The sequence below is a fragment of the Tupaia chinensis genome, unplaced genomic scaffold, assembly GCF_000334495.1.
Source record: "Tupaia chinensis unplaced genomic scaffold, TupChi_1.0 Scaffold000032_1, whole genome shotgun sequence".
In the NCBI taxonomy this organism is placed as follows: domain Eukaryota; kingdom Metazoa; phylum Chordata; class Mammalia; order Scandentia; family Tupaiidae; genus Tupaia; species Tupaia belangeri.
In genome coordinates, this window is record NW_006159462.1 from 23,002 (window position 1) to 36,690 (window position 13,689).

Here is a 13,689-nt window from a genome sequence, read left to right on the forward strand (position 1 = left end):
TCTTTCCACAGGCACTGAAGAGCCCAACTTAGCAGAATTTCTGAACAAATTGTTATATAAGTTTATTCAACATGTATTTATTAACTATTAAAGAGAAACACTTCTAGGTGGTTTTAGGCACTTGGGTTCAATAGCAAACAAATAAAGGGATGCAAAGAAACCGTAAGCATACTAAGCAAGTTTTGTTTTGTTTTAAAGGCAGCATGTGAGAAGGTGATAAATCCTATGGAGAAAAATAGTGAGAGAAAGGAAATCTAGATTGAATGTATGTGGTGAATGGCAAGAGATGGGAGCAAATATTAAAGTGGCAAAGGTATCTCTCACTAAGACAAAATTCGGAAGCCACATGCTTAGACATGCAATGTCCTAAATGAAACATTCTGAGTATAATCAACGGCATTGCTAAAACCTATATTGGGGTGTGTCTAGCATGCTGAAGGAAGAACAAGGAGGCCAGTGTGGCTGGAGCAGAGTGAGAATGCACAAGTGTAACGGGGTGAGATCAAAAGGGTTCAAGTCCTGTGGCTAAACCAAGCATACAGATTCTTATCAATCACTTTTTAAAAACTGCGGTGAATAACAGAGAATATAAAATTCATCACTTGACCATTTCAAATGTACTCAATTTTTAAATGCACAGTAAGTTCTTGAAAGATGATTTTCCTCTAAAGCAAACACCAACAACCATAGACTTTTAGTATAAGTGCTGCTTCAAGGTGGCTACAGGATGAGCGACCATAATGTGCACATAAACACATTTTTTTTATAGTGAAAGGGGACTCTAACTAGACAAGTCATCTACCAAGACAACAGGAATGAACTAAGAACGTCCAAGTCAACTAAAGTGTGTGCTTATCCTAATTATAGAATTCCTTATTCCTGGCCTTAGTATTCAAAGAAATACCTTCTCTGAGTATCAGGAGTGTAGGAAAAACTCGAATTTTCAAAACTTTCCATGGGAACATTTTTCATTTAAAAATTGGGAGTTAGAGAAGATGAGAGATACTGATTTTTCTGAATTTTATTAAAGCATTAATGTAAGCTTAGTAATCTCATATTTGTTCCACAAAATTTGAAAAATTTAAGTAACAGTTGTTACTTAAAACATAATAATGATGAAAATGATACCTACGTAAGCACTGTGGTACTTCTCCACTCCAGGTGCCATTCCCCACACAGGTCAAAACAGCAGGAAAGGACAGTTCATACCCTGGAGAACAGATGTAGCTAATGCTAAAGCCCCAGTCGAAATTTGTTCCTTCCAGCCTTCCATTAGAGATCTGGGGAGGAGCTGGGCAGGTAACAGCTGCAATTACATTAAAAGCGATTAGACACAGCTGTTGAAATATCCTGGGTGTAAAAGAAATAAATAAATATCATTAGAAGAAGCATATGTGCTAATTTAACCTTTTGGAGGACAATACGGTGTGACATGTTTTATTCTCCTGGAAGTATTCCTGAAACATCCCTGGAATTAATCTCTCTAGGATGTGACTTCTACTTGGCAACATAATGCCTACCGGGTGTTAGAGATTTTCTTACAAAATAGCAAGCTGCCTGGCATCTAAGGGAAGGCAAATAGAGGGTGACCTTCTATTGAGTATACTGTAACTGATAAATTATTGGTTTATATAGAATTATTTTGCAATGACCTTTGGACAGACTGAAGAACTGGAGTGTCTGGCTAAATATAAATAGTTCTGTGACATTTTTGAAAACACAGATCATGTGTCTGATTAAAATATCCAAACAGGTTCCTTAAATCACTTAAATTAGTTAAAACTTAAAGAATTAGTAAATTAACTTTTAAATCTAAAATGTTTACTCTGTGTAAATTGTTTTTGTAGTCAAGGAAAGACAGTTTGGATAAGGTAAACAGGATGAAAATAAAAGGAGTAATACCACCTTCAAAATCTAAAAATGGGGACCAGCAGTTGGTGGAATGACTATGTCACTAGACTCCCACGTAGTCAACTGTGGTTCAAGTCCCAGACCTGGTGGCTTAAACTCAGGCTGGGCGTGTGTGTGTGTGTGAGTGTGTGTGTGCCCAAGATCCAGAGAGGAGAATGGATGAGAAGAAATTGCAGCGTGGCCATTTCTCACTTTCTGTCTCTCCGTCTCTCTCTTTCTGGCAAGTGCATGTGCCCTATAGCAAAAACCTCTCAAGAAAAAATCTAAAAATGAGGAATGATTATATTTTGGTGACTAGCAACATATTAAATAATTTTTGGAGTTGGCAAACACTATAATTATTAATTGAGGAATGTAAAAAATAACTCCTAAAAGGTAAAATATCTGTGCACATATTTTAGTGTCCTAACTGTATATTTATAGTAACGTGACTCAGAAACAGTATAATTAAAAAGAAAAAGACAAAACAGCAATTATTACTTTTCTTAGATTAAAAGTCAGGAAGATATTAAACTATCAATTCATAGTTATTTAAATAGATACGTGTATGAGAATTTCAATTATTAAAAATAAAATTAATACAAAACAGTGTAAGTTACCCGACATTGAACATACAGTAATCTACACCTGTGTATAAAAACTGGCAGGCCTGCCAGATGACGTGAGGTTAAGGCACTGTATCTCACATGGCCAACTCAGCAGTTTGAATTCCAGACCTTGTGGCCTTAAAAACATGCCAGGCACATTTTTTGTGCAAGCCCAAAATCCTGAGAGGAGAATGGAGGAGAAGAGACAGTGGTGTGGCAAACCGCCTGGGATGATTTCTTTCTTTTCCTCTCTCTCCATCTCACTCTGTCTCTCTCCAGTGAATATATATGTCCTACGGCAGAAAAGAAAACCTGGGAAAACAATTTTAAAAATACTGCCTATGGAAACAGAAGCAGCATAATGTAGTGAATTTATGCCAAAATTGACTAAAGATTCATTATAGATCATATTCTTTAACACGTTTACCGTTTCTTTAAGAAAAATTAGTTTATACGCTCTTTTTTTTTTTTTTTGGAGAGGTTTTTGCGATAGGGCGCATGTACTTGCCAGAAAGACAGAGAGAGACATAGAGATAGAAAGCGAGAAATCACCCCCCAGGGGGGATGGCCACGCAGCAGTCCCTTCTCCTCCATTTTCCTTTTGGGATCTTGGGCACGCACACACATGTGCCCAGCGTGAGTTTAAGCTACCGGGTCCAGGACTTGAACAGCAGTCGACTACATGGGAGTCCAGCGACCGAGCTATTACACTAACTGCTGGTTCCTTGGTTTATACACTCTTAATTCATATTGACTCTCCTGAAGTTATTGAACTTTTTCCCCCCCAATTCTCAAATAACTTGAAACACATGAATCAGCAAACTAAAGTTATAATAAGACTATATTATTTTAAAAAATATAAAAACAATGTAATTGTATATCAAAGCATATGACATTTTTGTCCTTTTGATGGCATGAAAACTCATTACCATTACTTAAAATAAAATATGATTTTTAAAATATATATAATTTAAAAATTGTGTCTCTATATTACAATAGGGTTAAAAAATGGCATCAGCCATTTTACAGTACTAGAAAAAGAAATGAAACTGAAACTATAAAAACATTATTTAAATCTACTTTAAATCTGCATAAAACATAAGGAAAGCTGAGGTGATTACCACTTGCAAACGTTGAAGAAATCATCATCATACCTCTACAGGTTGGCATTACTCCACTCCATGTCCCATTAGTGGTACAAGTCCTGATCCTGGAACCATTCAATTCCATGGTATAGCCTGGCTGGCACATGTAAGAAACATTTTGTCCAACCACATAATCTTCTCCGTATCGCAGGCCATTGGCTGGTATACCTGGATCTCCACAACTGATTACTATCAATATTGGATTAGAAAAGCAGATGGTTAATGCAGCATGCATTTAATGGAGAGGAGTTGTAAGCATATGGCATACTTAATATACAAGTAGGGAAAATTAGTTATCATGTTCATGTTTAATCATAAAACACAAGCATATTTAAACCACATATTGGCAATTTCTGATTATGGTCAGGCATGCTTATTAAAGATTCTACACACATGGTTCATAAATTGTCATTTAGATTCTGAAAAGGCTAGGTTAATATGCCATTATGTTCTAGGGAACTTAAATGCAGTAAATTATATTAACTTGCATTATATGACCACAGAGAATCAGATTTCTGATATAATATTTGAAGCCTGTATTATATATGGCTGCTAAAATTTCTTAATTTACATGGCTTTTTGGACTAAGGGCATATTTTCTTATAGCATCACTTGATGGGATACTAGAAATGTTTTAAACTGAAATAATTTCAGGCCCCAAAAAGAGTAAGCTTTTTGAATAAATGAAATAATGAAAAAGTAAAAAATGTAAATTTATTATATACAGGACAGAAAACATAATTTGGGAGCTCAGTGCAAAATAAAAATGCCAAGATCAATGAAGGAGAAATCAATTTCCCCTTTCCTCCAGCCACTTGCCAACCAAGGCAGAAGGTCTATACCCGCAAAACTATAACCTCCACTTTGGAATGTGCTTGCTACCTGCACTTATAATGGCTGAGAGGATTCCCTAACCTAAATTCTTGTCAAATAGGATTTGGCATTACTTGCTAAGGACATGAATAACTGTTTCTTTGCTCTGCCCCAAGACTCCAGGAATATACTTAACTCTTTCTCTCTCTATGTTTGCACCCAAGCCCTTCAGAGAGGATAAGGTAGAACATCAGTGTAATGTGACTCTCCCTCTACTGATGACCCAGTCTGCTCTGGGCAGAGAATATCAGTGGTCCTAGGGTAGGAGTGGGAATGAGGAGGCTAGGCAGGGACAAATGCACCAGGCTGTGGGGGAAAAGGTCTAGAGCCCATCCCAAGGACACAGGGAGACAGGGAGGGACACAGCATTAAACTCTAAGTACAGGACACTCCTGAACATGGGCTCTATCATTTGTACTCTCTCATGTCCTTAGGTATGATTTCATATATGACAGTATAGTTTTTATATGATGTGACCCAAAAACTTTAAGAGAGACTTCATACAGCTTAGGAAATATAAATCACAAAATGTGGCATTTAAGAATGAATCATAACAAAGATTGTAAGAGACACTTCAAAAATTTTATAGAACATGAGATTAAAGCAGGTTTATTTGGTGCAAAAAATGACATCCATACATACTTTTGTCAAAATACCTATTTTCTGTGAACTTTTTAAAGATCCTACCACTAATTTAACATTAAGAATTATAAATATCAAGATTCCTTTCAAGGACCAGCAGTTAGCATAATGGCTATGTTGCTGAACTCACACATAAGTGACAGCGGTTCGAGTCCCAGACCTGGTGGCTTAAACTCACGCCGGGTGCATGTGCGCGCATGCCCAAGATCCCAAGAAGAGAATGGAGGAGAAGGGATTGCGGCATGGCTATCCCCCCTGAGGGGTGATTTCTCACTTTCTGTCTCTCTGTGTCTTTCTGGCGAGTGCACATGCCCTATAGCAAAAACCTCTCAAAAAAAAAAAAAAAGATTCCTTTCATATTATTCCCTTCTGTTGAGTCTAAGTAGTTTTAAGACTACAAATAATGACAATTAAATTAAAAAAAAAAAAAACAATATTCAGGGTCCTCCACCTCCTAATTTTCAGAGCCCTCAGGACAGTTTGCTGAAATCGAACTCACTGTTTGTTTCTATGATCCTAATTAGAGTTTTGTATTCATGATGACATTTCTTCCTGTGATTATTGAAGAGGAAAATATTTTTTAATGTTACAACTGAGTTGGATAGAAAATCAAATAATCCTAATTTACCAAAGATATATTATTTCTTTTAGAAGTTTTGAAACTTACAACCATATGAGTATAATTGAGTGTATTACTTTGAATTACTTTACGTTTTTTAACCTAGATTACAATTTATAAAAAGGAAATTAAAGAGAACACCTACAAATTGTTATTTTCTGGAAATGCATTGCATATTTAATTAGATTTTTGACATAAAGAACATCCAATCTGGTCCTAAGGCACATGAACTGAGATGCAGGCACCAAAAGAGCACAGATGGGTTATTTTACATGTGGACTAAGAGAGAGTTCTGCATATTGTGGCAGCATCATGAATGAAATGCCTGGCAACAAAAGCTTCAGAAGGATTTGTTTGGTGACTTCCTAATGAAGCAAAGGGTAGTGAAAGAGGCAGTTTCCAATAGCAACAGTCTTTGTAAATAGCACCTGCTCTGTAAGTCAATTTGTACACTACCAGCTTGTTTTCAGCAAGAAAAAGAGGCTTTGGTTTTTTCAGGCAAAACTTCAGAATTGTAGATCTTTAGGGATTCACCCTAAAATTCAGAGGAATCAGTGCATGACCAAAGGGTGCTGTGGTTTATTGCAAAGAAACATTTCCTAAGACCAAAAAAATCTCTAAACATATTACACACAACACACACACATACACACACACTGATAAACTCCATGAGCACAGAAATATTGTCTATTATATATATTGTTGTATTCTCAGAGTCTAGCTTAGTGCATAACTCATCATAAGTGATTAAGTAAATATTCAAAAAGAAATGAGTCAATGAGTGTGTAAATAAATGATTAAATAGCTCAAATTCTTTAAAATATGTAAATTGGTTGATTGATAGATTGCAATTTGTTTTCTGGGATGTTTCTCCATAGTTCATTATGTAATAAATGTCCATTTAATATCAATTACGATAAATCTAATTAAATAACCTCTATACTAAAAATAAAACATAATTCTAGTTAATCCATGCCACTTCAAAACTGCTTTCTTAAAAAAAAAAAAGACTTTCATTTTCAACTTTTTATTTGGGCACTGTAAATGTGTATTCTTAAATAAAACAGGATCACATTACCCATATTTCTTGGCAGAATTCATATAGAACACAATATCAAATGGTCATTTTTGCATGTTAATAGACACAGATCCAAACATTTATCTTTTTAATTTTATGATTTCTATTCACATTCAATCATTGTACCTCTCTATAGCACACAATGTTTTTTTTTTCCAAAATATGCATTCAGTATGTGACAATCAAATCAAGGATTGACCATATCCACCATTTTCAACAGAGAAGTTTACATTTTTGTGCCTGTTAAATGTTTCTTGCCTGAGTTCTTCCTATCCACTCTCTACTATTCACCCCCTTCTCAGTCTCCAGTATCTACACTTAATCTTTTTACTATTACTATTATCTTTGTGTCTTTCAATTTCTGCCATAAAGTGAAGACATTCAGTACATATTGAGCAGGGATATACAGTTTTTGTCTTTCAGAGTCTGGCTTACTTTGCTTAACATGTAAATTTATATTCATCCAGACTGAATCATAGGACAGGATCGTATTGTTCCTTATGTCTGAGTAGTGTTCCATAGTGTGTATGTGCCATATTTTTTTCATTATAAATGTACATTTTTAAAGAAAATAAGATCATGACACACATATTTTGTGATAGAATTCATATTTTACAGAGTATCTGATGGCTATTTTTGCATGTGTATATATTATCCATGTCATCCATATTAGTCTATGTCATCTATCTATGTCATCTACTTCTAATGAGGTAATATTGCCTACATGAATGTACTTGCGATATATTGTGTTGTCAGAAAAGTCATGATGTATTTCTTCTGTTTTTCTATGAAAAAATGCATCATGACTTTTCAGAAAACCCTTTTATTTATGTAACCAAAGCTGTATGGACTGATATCTGAGTTATGTCATTGCTTTCCTATTATAAAAAATACAACAATAAATATGCTTAATGGGCATTATGACTCATGTACTAGCCACAATTTTACCTTTAAGGCAAGAACAGAGCTCTACTATAGCAGAATGAAGTTCTAGAAATATGGTCAAACCATTTCTTTTTTTCTTTTTTTTTTTTTTTTTGAGGGAAATTTTTGCTATAGAGTGTGTGTGCTCACTGGGGAAACAGAGAGAGACAGAACAACAGAAGGCAAGAAAACAGCCCATACAGGAATGACCATGCTGTAATCACTTCTCCTTCATTGTCCTCTTAGAATCATGGGCACACATGCACACTTGATTGGTATTAGTTTCAAGCCACCAGGTCCAGGACTCAAACAGAGCCTGGCCATGTGGGAATCAAATGACACAATCATGTCATCTGCTGGTCCCCAAACATTCCTCTCTTAGTGATTGTGATTTTATATAACCTCTCAATTAAAAAGCTGGTTTCCTCTTTCAATCCCAAGGATTTTGCTTGTTTGTTTGCTTGTTTGTTTGTTTGTTTGTTTTATTGTACCTTAACCTTAGCAATATCAGCATTTGGGGCAAAATACTTCTTGGTTGTGGGGCTGCTCTATGCACTGTAGGGTGCTCAGTGGTATGTCTGGTGTTTACCTGTTAGATTTCAATAACTACCCTCCAAATCCTGCTCAGTCACAACCAAAAATATCTCCAGACATACTTTTTTCCCTGGGGGAGCAAAATCAGCTTTGGTTCAGAAACACTACATTGACAGTTCTCAAACTTGAATGAGAAATGAATTATTTTTAATGTTTCATTTTACCCAGTTTCATGCAAGGATATCCCCCAGCCGTATCTTGTCTAAAACTAGCACCATCTCCCTGTTCTAACCTCTAAAAGAAAAAGCATATCTTGGAGAATTCTCAAGTTTGTGACAAATATTCATAAAGTCCATTTCAGTGCTAGCTATGTGGCACAAAAACAAAAACAAGAAACAAAATCCTCAGATTAATTTATTACTTTGACCTGCTTAATTATGTTGTCCCTGGCACAAGTGAGTAAGACCTGCCAGACATAAGGTATTGAATACTGGTCATTTTGGAAGCATAATTCCTGAAACATAGAAAAGATATTGAATATTGAAGCAGAGAGATTAATGTCTCTGTAATGACTGACATGCATGGCATTCCCTTTTGAAAAAGCAATTTATTATGCACTGTAAAGTTATATGTAATCCAATGTAATATAAAGAAGATTATGATGATAATATTAAAAAAAAATCCAACCAAGCTAATCAGTGCATTCCTTTTTAGACCGGAAAGTTAATCTTACTTCATTTGACAAGCTCTGTCCAGGAAGAGGTTATATCCTTTTACTAAAAACATGAAGTGTACTGTGCCTACCATGAGCAATAAGAAGCAGAGGTGGTTTGTCTGCTACACAGCAAGAGCTAATATAATTAGCTATAGACCCTATATAATTAATAAGCTGAAAGGGCTTTGTGCTAACAAAAACAAGCAGTGACACTGTATTTTTGAATTTACCTATGCCTAGTTTTTAGATCTTCCTCAATCTGAACATCACAGAAAATGATGTCAACACATTTTAAAATTAGGGTAGTTTTGAGCTATCTGCTATTATGACAAATATTTCTTTCAGCCTGGTTTAGTTCTGTGTTTCTTAACATTTATAATTTTTCTGTAAAAATGTGCACGATACTTTGATAGTTTGAATGCATAATCTTGACTTCTTGAAATATTTTTTTTAAATTAATGAAAGTGAAAGACATAAAGACAAGCACCCACAATGGGGTCCCCCACCACATAACATCTGCTCTCTGCACACTCCAGCCTTCCCCATGAGGGGCCACTCGCTGCATGCACAGAATGACAGGCAATTCACAGGATCAATATGTGTGCAGTGTCAGTGGAACACTGCATTATTGCTGTGCCACTGAGTGAGTCCCATGATGTAATCTTCTACTCACCAGGAGAAGACTAGGTATTCTGAGGAAGCATCACTCTCCAGTATTGGCAATGGGTTTAATAAAGACCTATCTGGAGTATGGGTGTTGGCAATAGGCATACTTTTGCAGAAAGATTAAGTGGGAGATTTTTAAATTCATTTATAATCTGAAGATGTTTGAATAATAGCAGATAAAATATATGTGAATAAAATGTCATTATTACTAAACTCTATTTATTCCTAAAATGTTTCTAAAATCATTAAACAGGTAAAGTGAAAGCTGACATATAGGCACATGTGTTTTAATTGTTTTTGTTTTTCTTTTTTAATGGAAAAGGAGTGTGTGTGTGTGTGTGTGTGTGTGTGTGTGTGTTTTGCTGCTTGGCAATTAAGAAAATAAAATGTTCTATTTATACATCACCCTGATGGGTAATTCTCAAAAAGAAAAAAATAAAAGAACTTGGTATATCAAAACTACTTTATTAGCCTGTCAAATACTAGAAAACAGAGGTCTTACTGACTGAAATTGTTATCTTAGTTTCTGCTAAAGTGTCCAAATGATAGTAGGTTTTCTGTAAATGTTAATGTTCATTAATTAACTGAAACCATATAAAATTTAATTATATACTCTTTTTTTTTCTCTTTTACTTTAAATTTTCTCTTTAGATAAAAAATATATTGCTATAAGTTAAAAGTAATATGCTAAAAAGAGATACTAGTTGCCTAATGATAATTAGCCAGGATAAAAGAACCATTTAAAGTGAGCAAAATTTTATAATAAAAAGAGAAAAATTCCTGGGGACCATAAGATGGCATAATGGCTATGTTACTGGACTCCCACATGGCTAACTGTGGTTTGAGTCTCGGATCTGGTGACTTGAAACTCACGCAGGGCACATGTGTGTGTGTGTGTGCCCAAAATCCCAAGAGGAGAATGGAGGAGAGGGGACTGTGGCATGCCCATCCTCCAGGGAAGGTGACTTCTCATTTTCTGTCTCTCTGTGTTTCTGTCTCTCTGGGAAGCACATGTACCCTAGAGCAAAAATATCTCTTAAAAAAAAAAAAAGAAAAAAGAAACAGAAAAAAAAATCCAAACAAAATTTTTTTTTCAATTTTATTTTCACCACACCAGTATAAAAGAATAATTAGTTCAACTACATTTCAACGGTTTTTATTTACTTTTTCAATCAATTCTATTAGTTCTCTCCTATTTACATTTTACAATAGTAAAATATCAATCATATCATTCATCTCAAAAAGAAAATACAAATGATTTCTTTCTTTTTGTCTCTCTGGAGAGCTCATGCGCCCTATAGCAAAAATCTCTCTTAAAAAAAAAATTCTACAGAAAAAATAAATATGACTGAATAAAAAAAGTCAATGTAATTCTCAACACAAGAATTGGGATACTTATTTATTACTGTTTACTAAAATTGGAAAACATCTTTAAACATTGATGTATTTATTCATGAATAAGTAAAATTGTTTTTCATTGTGAAATAAAAAATGCTAGCGAATTGCTTTTATTCTAAATATCCTCATGTTTTACTCTCTTCAATCACCATATATTGAAAACTTCCCGCATTCCAGAACCTTTGTTTACCATAAAATTATAGGCCTCATCTGCAAGTAGTTAAAATAGTAAATAGTTTTAATAGTACATCATGTATACTAATAGTAAATAGTTTGAACAGTTAATCACGTATACTAATAGCTAAAATAAAATAATGCTCTGAGTCACTCCTGTGCACTAGGTGCCATGCTCCCACAAACAGGGCAGTGAGATAAACAGACCCAATTATTATTGCCCCACAAAATTTACAGTTTACTGTTATAGGTAATTGTCATAGATTTACATAGTACACAAAGATCATTTTTAGAAAAAAAAAAGATAGGAGGAAGAAGTGTCTTAAAAATATATGCACAATGTATCATTTGAATTGATATTTACAGGGTAAAAAAAGTTTAAAAGGCTCAAATGGGATACTGTGTATATATATTTCTAGCAATAGAAATAGTGTATTTGTTAATTGTTAGATTGTTCAGTTTCACAAAAATGTGACATTTTCAAAGTAAACTGCTTTCATTCTAGACAGAGTCCAGGGAAGAATTTACCATCCTCTTGAAATAAAAACAAAAATGAACAAGACACAAAACAAAAACAGAAACATATTTCAAAGTAATGGACATCAGGCCAGGACGCTCAGTGTTCCTTGAGTGACGGGAAACAAAGAAGATGAGTTCCACGATTACCCATCCCCACGTCACTGCCTTAAGGGCGTTTCCAGGCCCAGAGAGAGTTAAGCCAAGTAGGACTCAACAGACTCCCTCAGTTGGGAAGATAGATCTACAGTCAGGAGAGAAAAATGCAGATAGAATTTATGGGACATTCGTAGAGAACTTTCTCAGGAGATCTAAAGAGAGAACTCCTCAACTAGTCAGCAGAGCACTTACTAATCAGCACGTGAAAAAGAACTACTTAGAAAAATCAGATGGAACAGTATCTGACACTCACACAGGGCTAGGTAAATTATTGATACCTGTTATATAGAATCCTATGCTCAGTAAAAATGTATCTTTTAAAAAAGTGAAATATAAACATGCACACAGAGAAAAGTTGAAAAAAATCATCATCAGTAGAAATGCGCTACAAGATTTAAAGAAAGTCTTTCAAGTGGAAGAAAAATGATACCGCACACAAATACGGATTTACATGGAAGAAGGAAGAGCACCTGAGCTGCATGGAAACTAGCACTTGTCTGTTTAAATCTCTTAAACAAATGAATGACTACTTAAATAAAAATGACTAAAAATATAGTGCTGGATCTATAACAGAAAGTAAAATGTTTGAGAATGATATCATTGTAATAGAATCTGACTTCATTGCTCTTTTGGTACCAAAAGTTCAAGCCATGCAAATCCTTGCTCATACACAAGAACTCTCCCTGAGTTCACACCACTAACCTCAATAAAAAACAGAGCTATTCCACCCATTTCTTCACACAGGCCATTTCCAGCCAGCTTGGGTGCCTACTCTACTTTGCCTCCAGAGTCTGAGTCTTCATACTCTCGTGGTATATCTTCCCCCTGTGGCTTCATCAGTAGATACTAAACCAATTTTGGGGAGGCAGGGGGCTGATCGTGGCCTACATCTGGACAACCACAGAACAACTAGCCCTGTGAGGAGGGTGGTCTAGGAATGAGCGCTGCCACCAGGAGTCTTGATTTCTGCTGGTTTGGTTTCCTGTGTCTGCTTCCTGCTGGCTAGAGAATGCTTTTTAGTGTGCTTGTACTTTGAGATGTACTGATTTGTGCTGTGTTTTCTCAGTTTTCTCTATCCTCTGTCATAGGTTAGATTTATAAACCCAAGTCAGAAGTATAACAGATTGACATGTAGAGACAGAAATACAGGATTAGAGGACTTCCTAAAGTGCTTCTGAGTTACATGTGTCTTAGCCTGGAAGTATGTGTGTGTGCATGCGTGTGTGTTCTCAATTACAGTGTAAATTATGAGTTATACGAGGCTCAGAGGAATGAGTCTTTACCCTATCACTACTTGTTGCTTGCCTCAAACAGGTGTTGACCCCTTCCATAGAGTGTTCAGAAGAAAGACACACGCACCATGCAATAAGCTGGCCCACCCTCTGGTTGTTCATCTGAGAAAGAGTATTAGTCACCATCTGGTGTGCTCAGATCTGAGCTCCCAAAAGCAGACACTTAACAGGAACCTACTGAAGACCTTTGTTGCTGCTCCCGCTGCCTCTGTATTTGCCATCAAAAAGACCCTGACCCTCGGAGCTTTAGAAAAAGAATACCCATGTCACTCCACAGAGCAGCTATGGGATTAATTCACACCCAACTTAAGCTTGGGGTCTCTCAACCTAATAAAGTGACAATTGCCCTCATGGAGACCCACTAACACTAAAATACTGATTTGCAACTCTCTAGAGGAAGAAACCAATACAATCAACAAAGTAAAGACTACCCTTCTCCCGGATGAATAGTCAGCA

General features: G+C 35.6%; 1 protein-coding gene across 1 annotated transcript in view; it reads right to left on the reverse strand.

Annotated features, from left to right (window-relative positions):
* CSMD3 (CUB and Sushi multiple domains 3) overlaps positions 1-13,689 on the reverse strand; it is a gene marked incomplete at its 3' end in the record, with an annotated part of 1,277,483 nt that overhangs the window by 22,882 nt on the left and 1,240,912 nt on the right. The window contains exons 60-61 of the mRNA XM_027771421.1: positions 3,653-3,832; positions 1,133-1,306 (exon numbers count right to left, since the gene is read on the reverse strand). Coding sequence (XP_027627222.1) covers positions 1,133-1,306; positions 3,653-3,832 — 354 coding nt within the window. The remainder of the gene's footprint in view (positions 1-1,132; positions 1,307-3,652; positions 3,833-13,689) is intronic.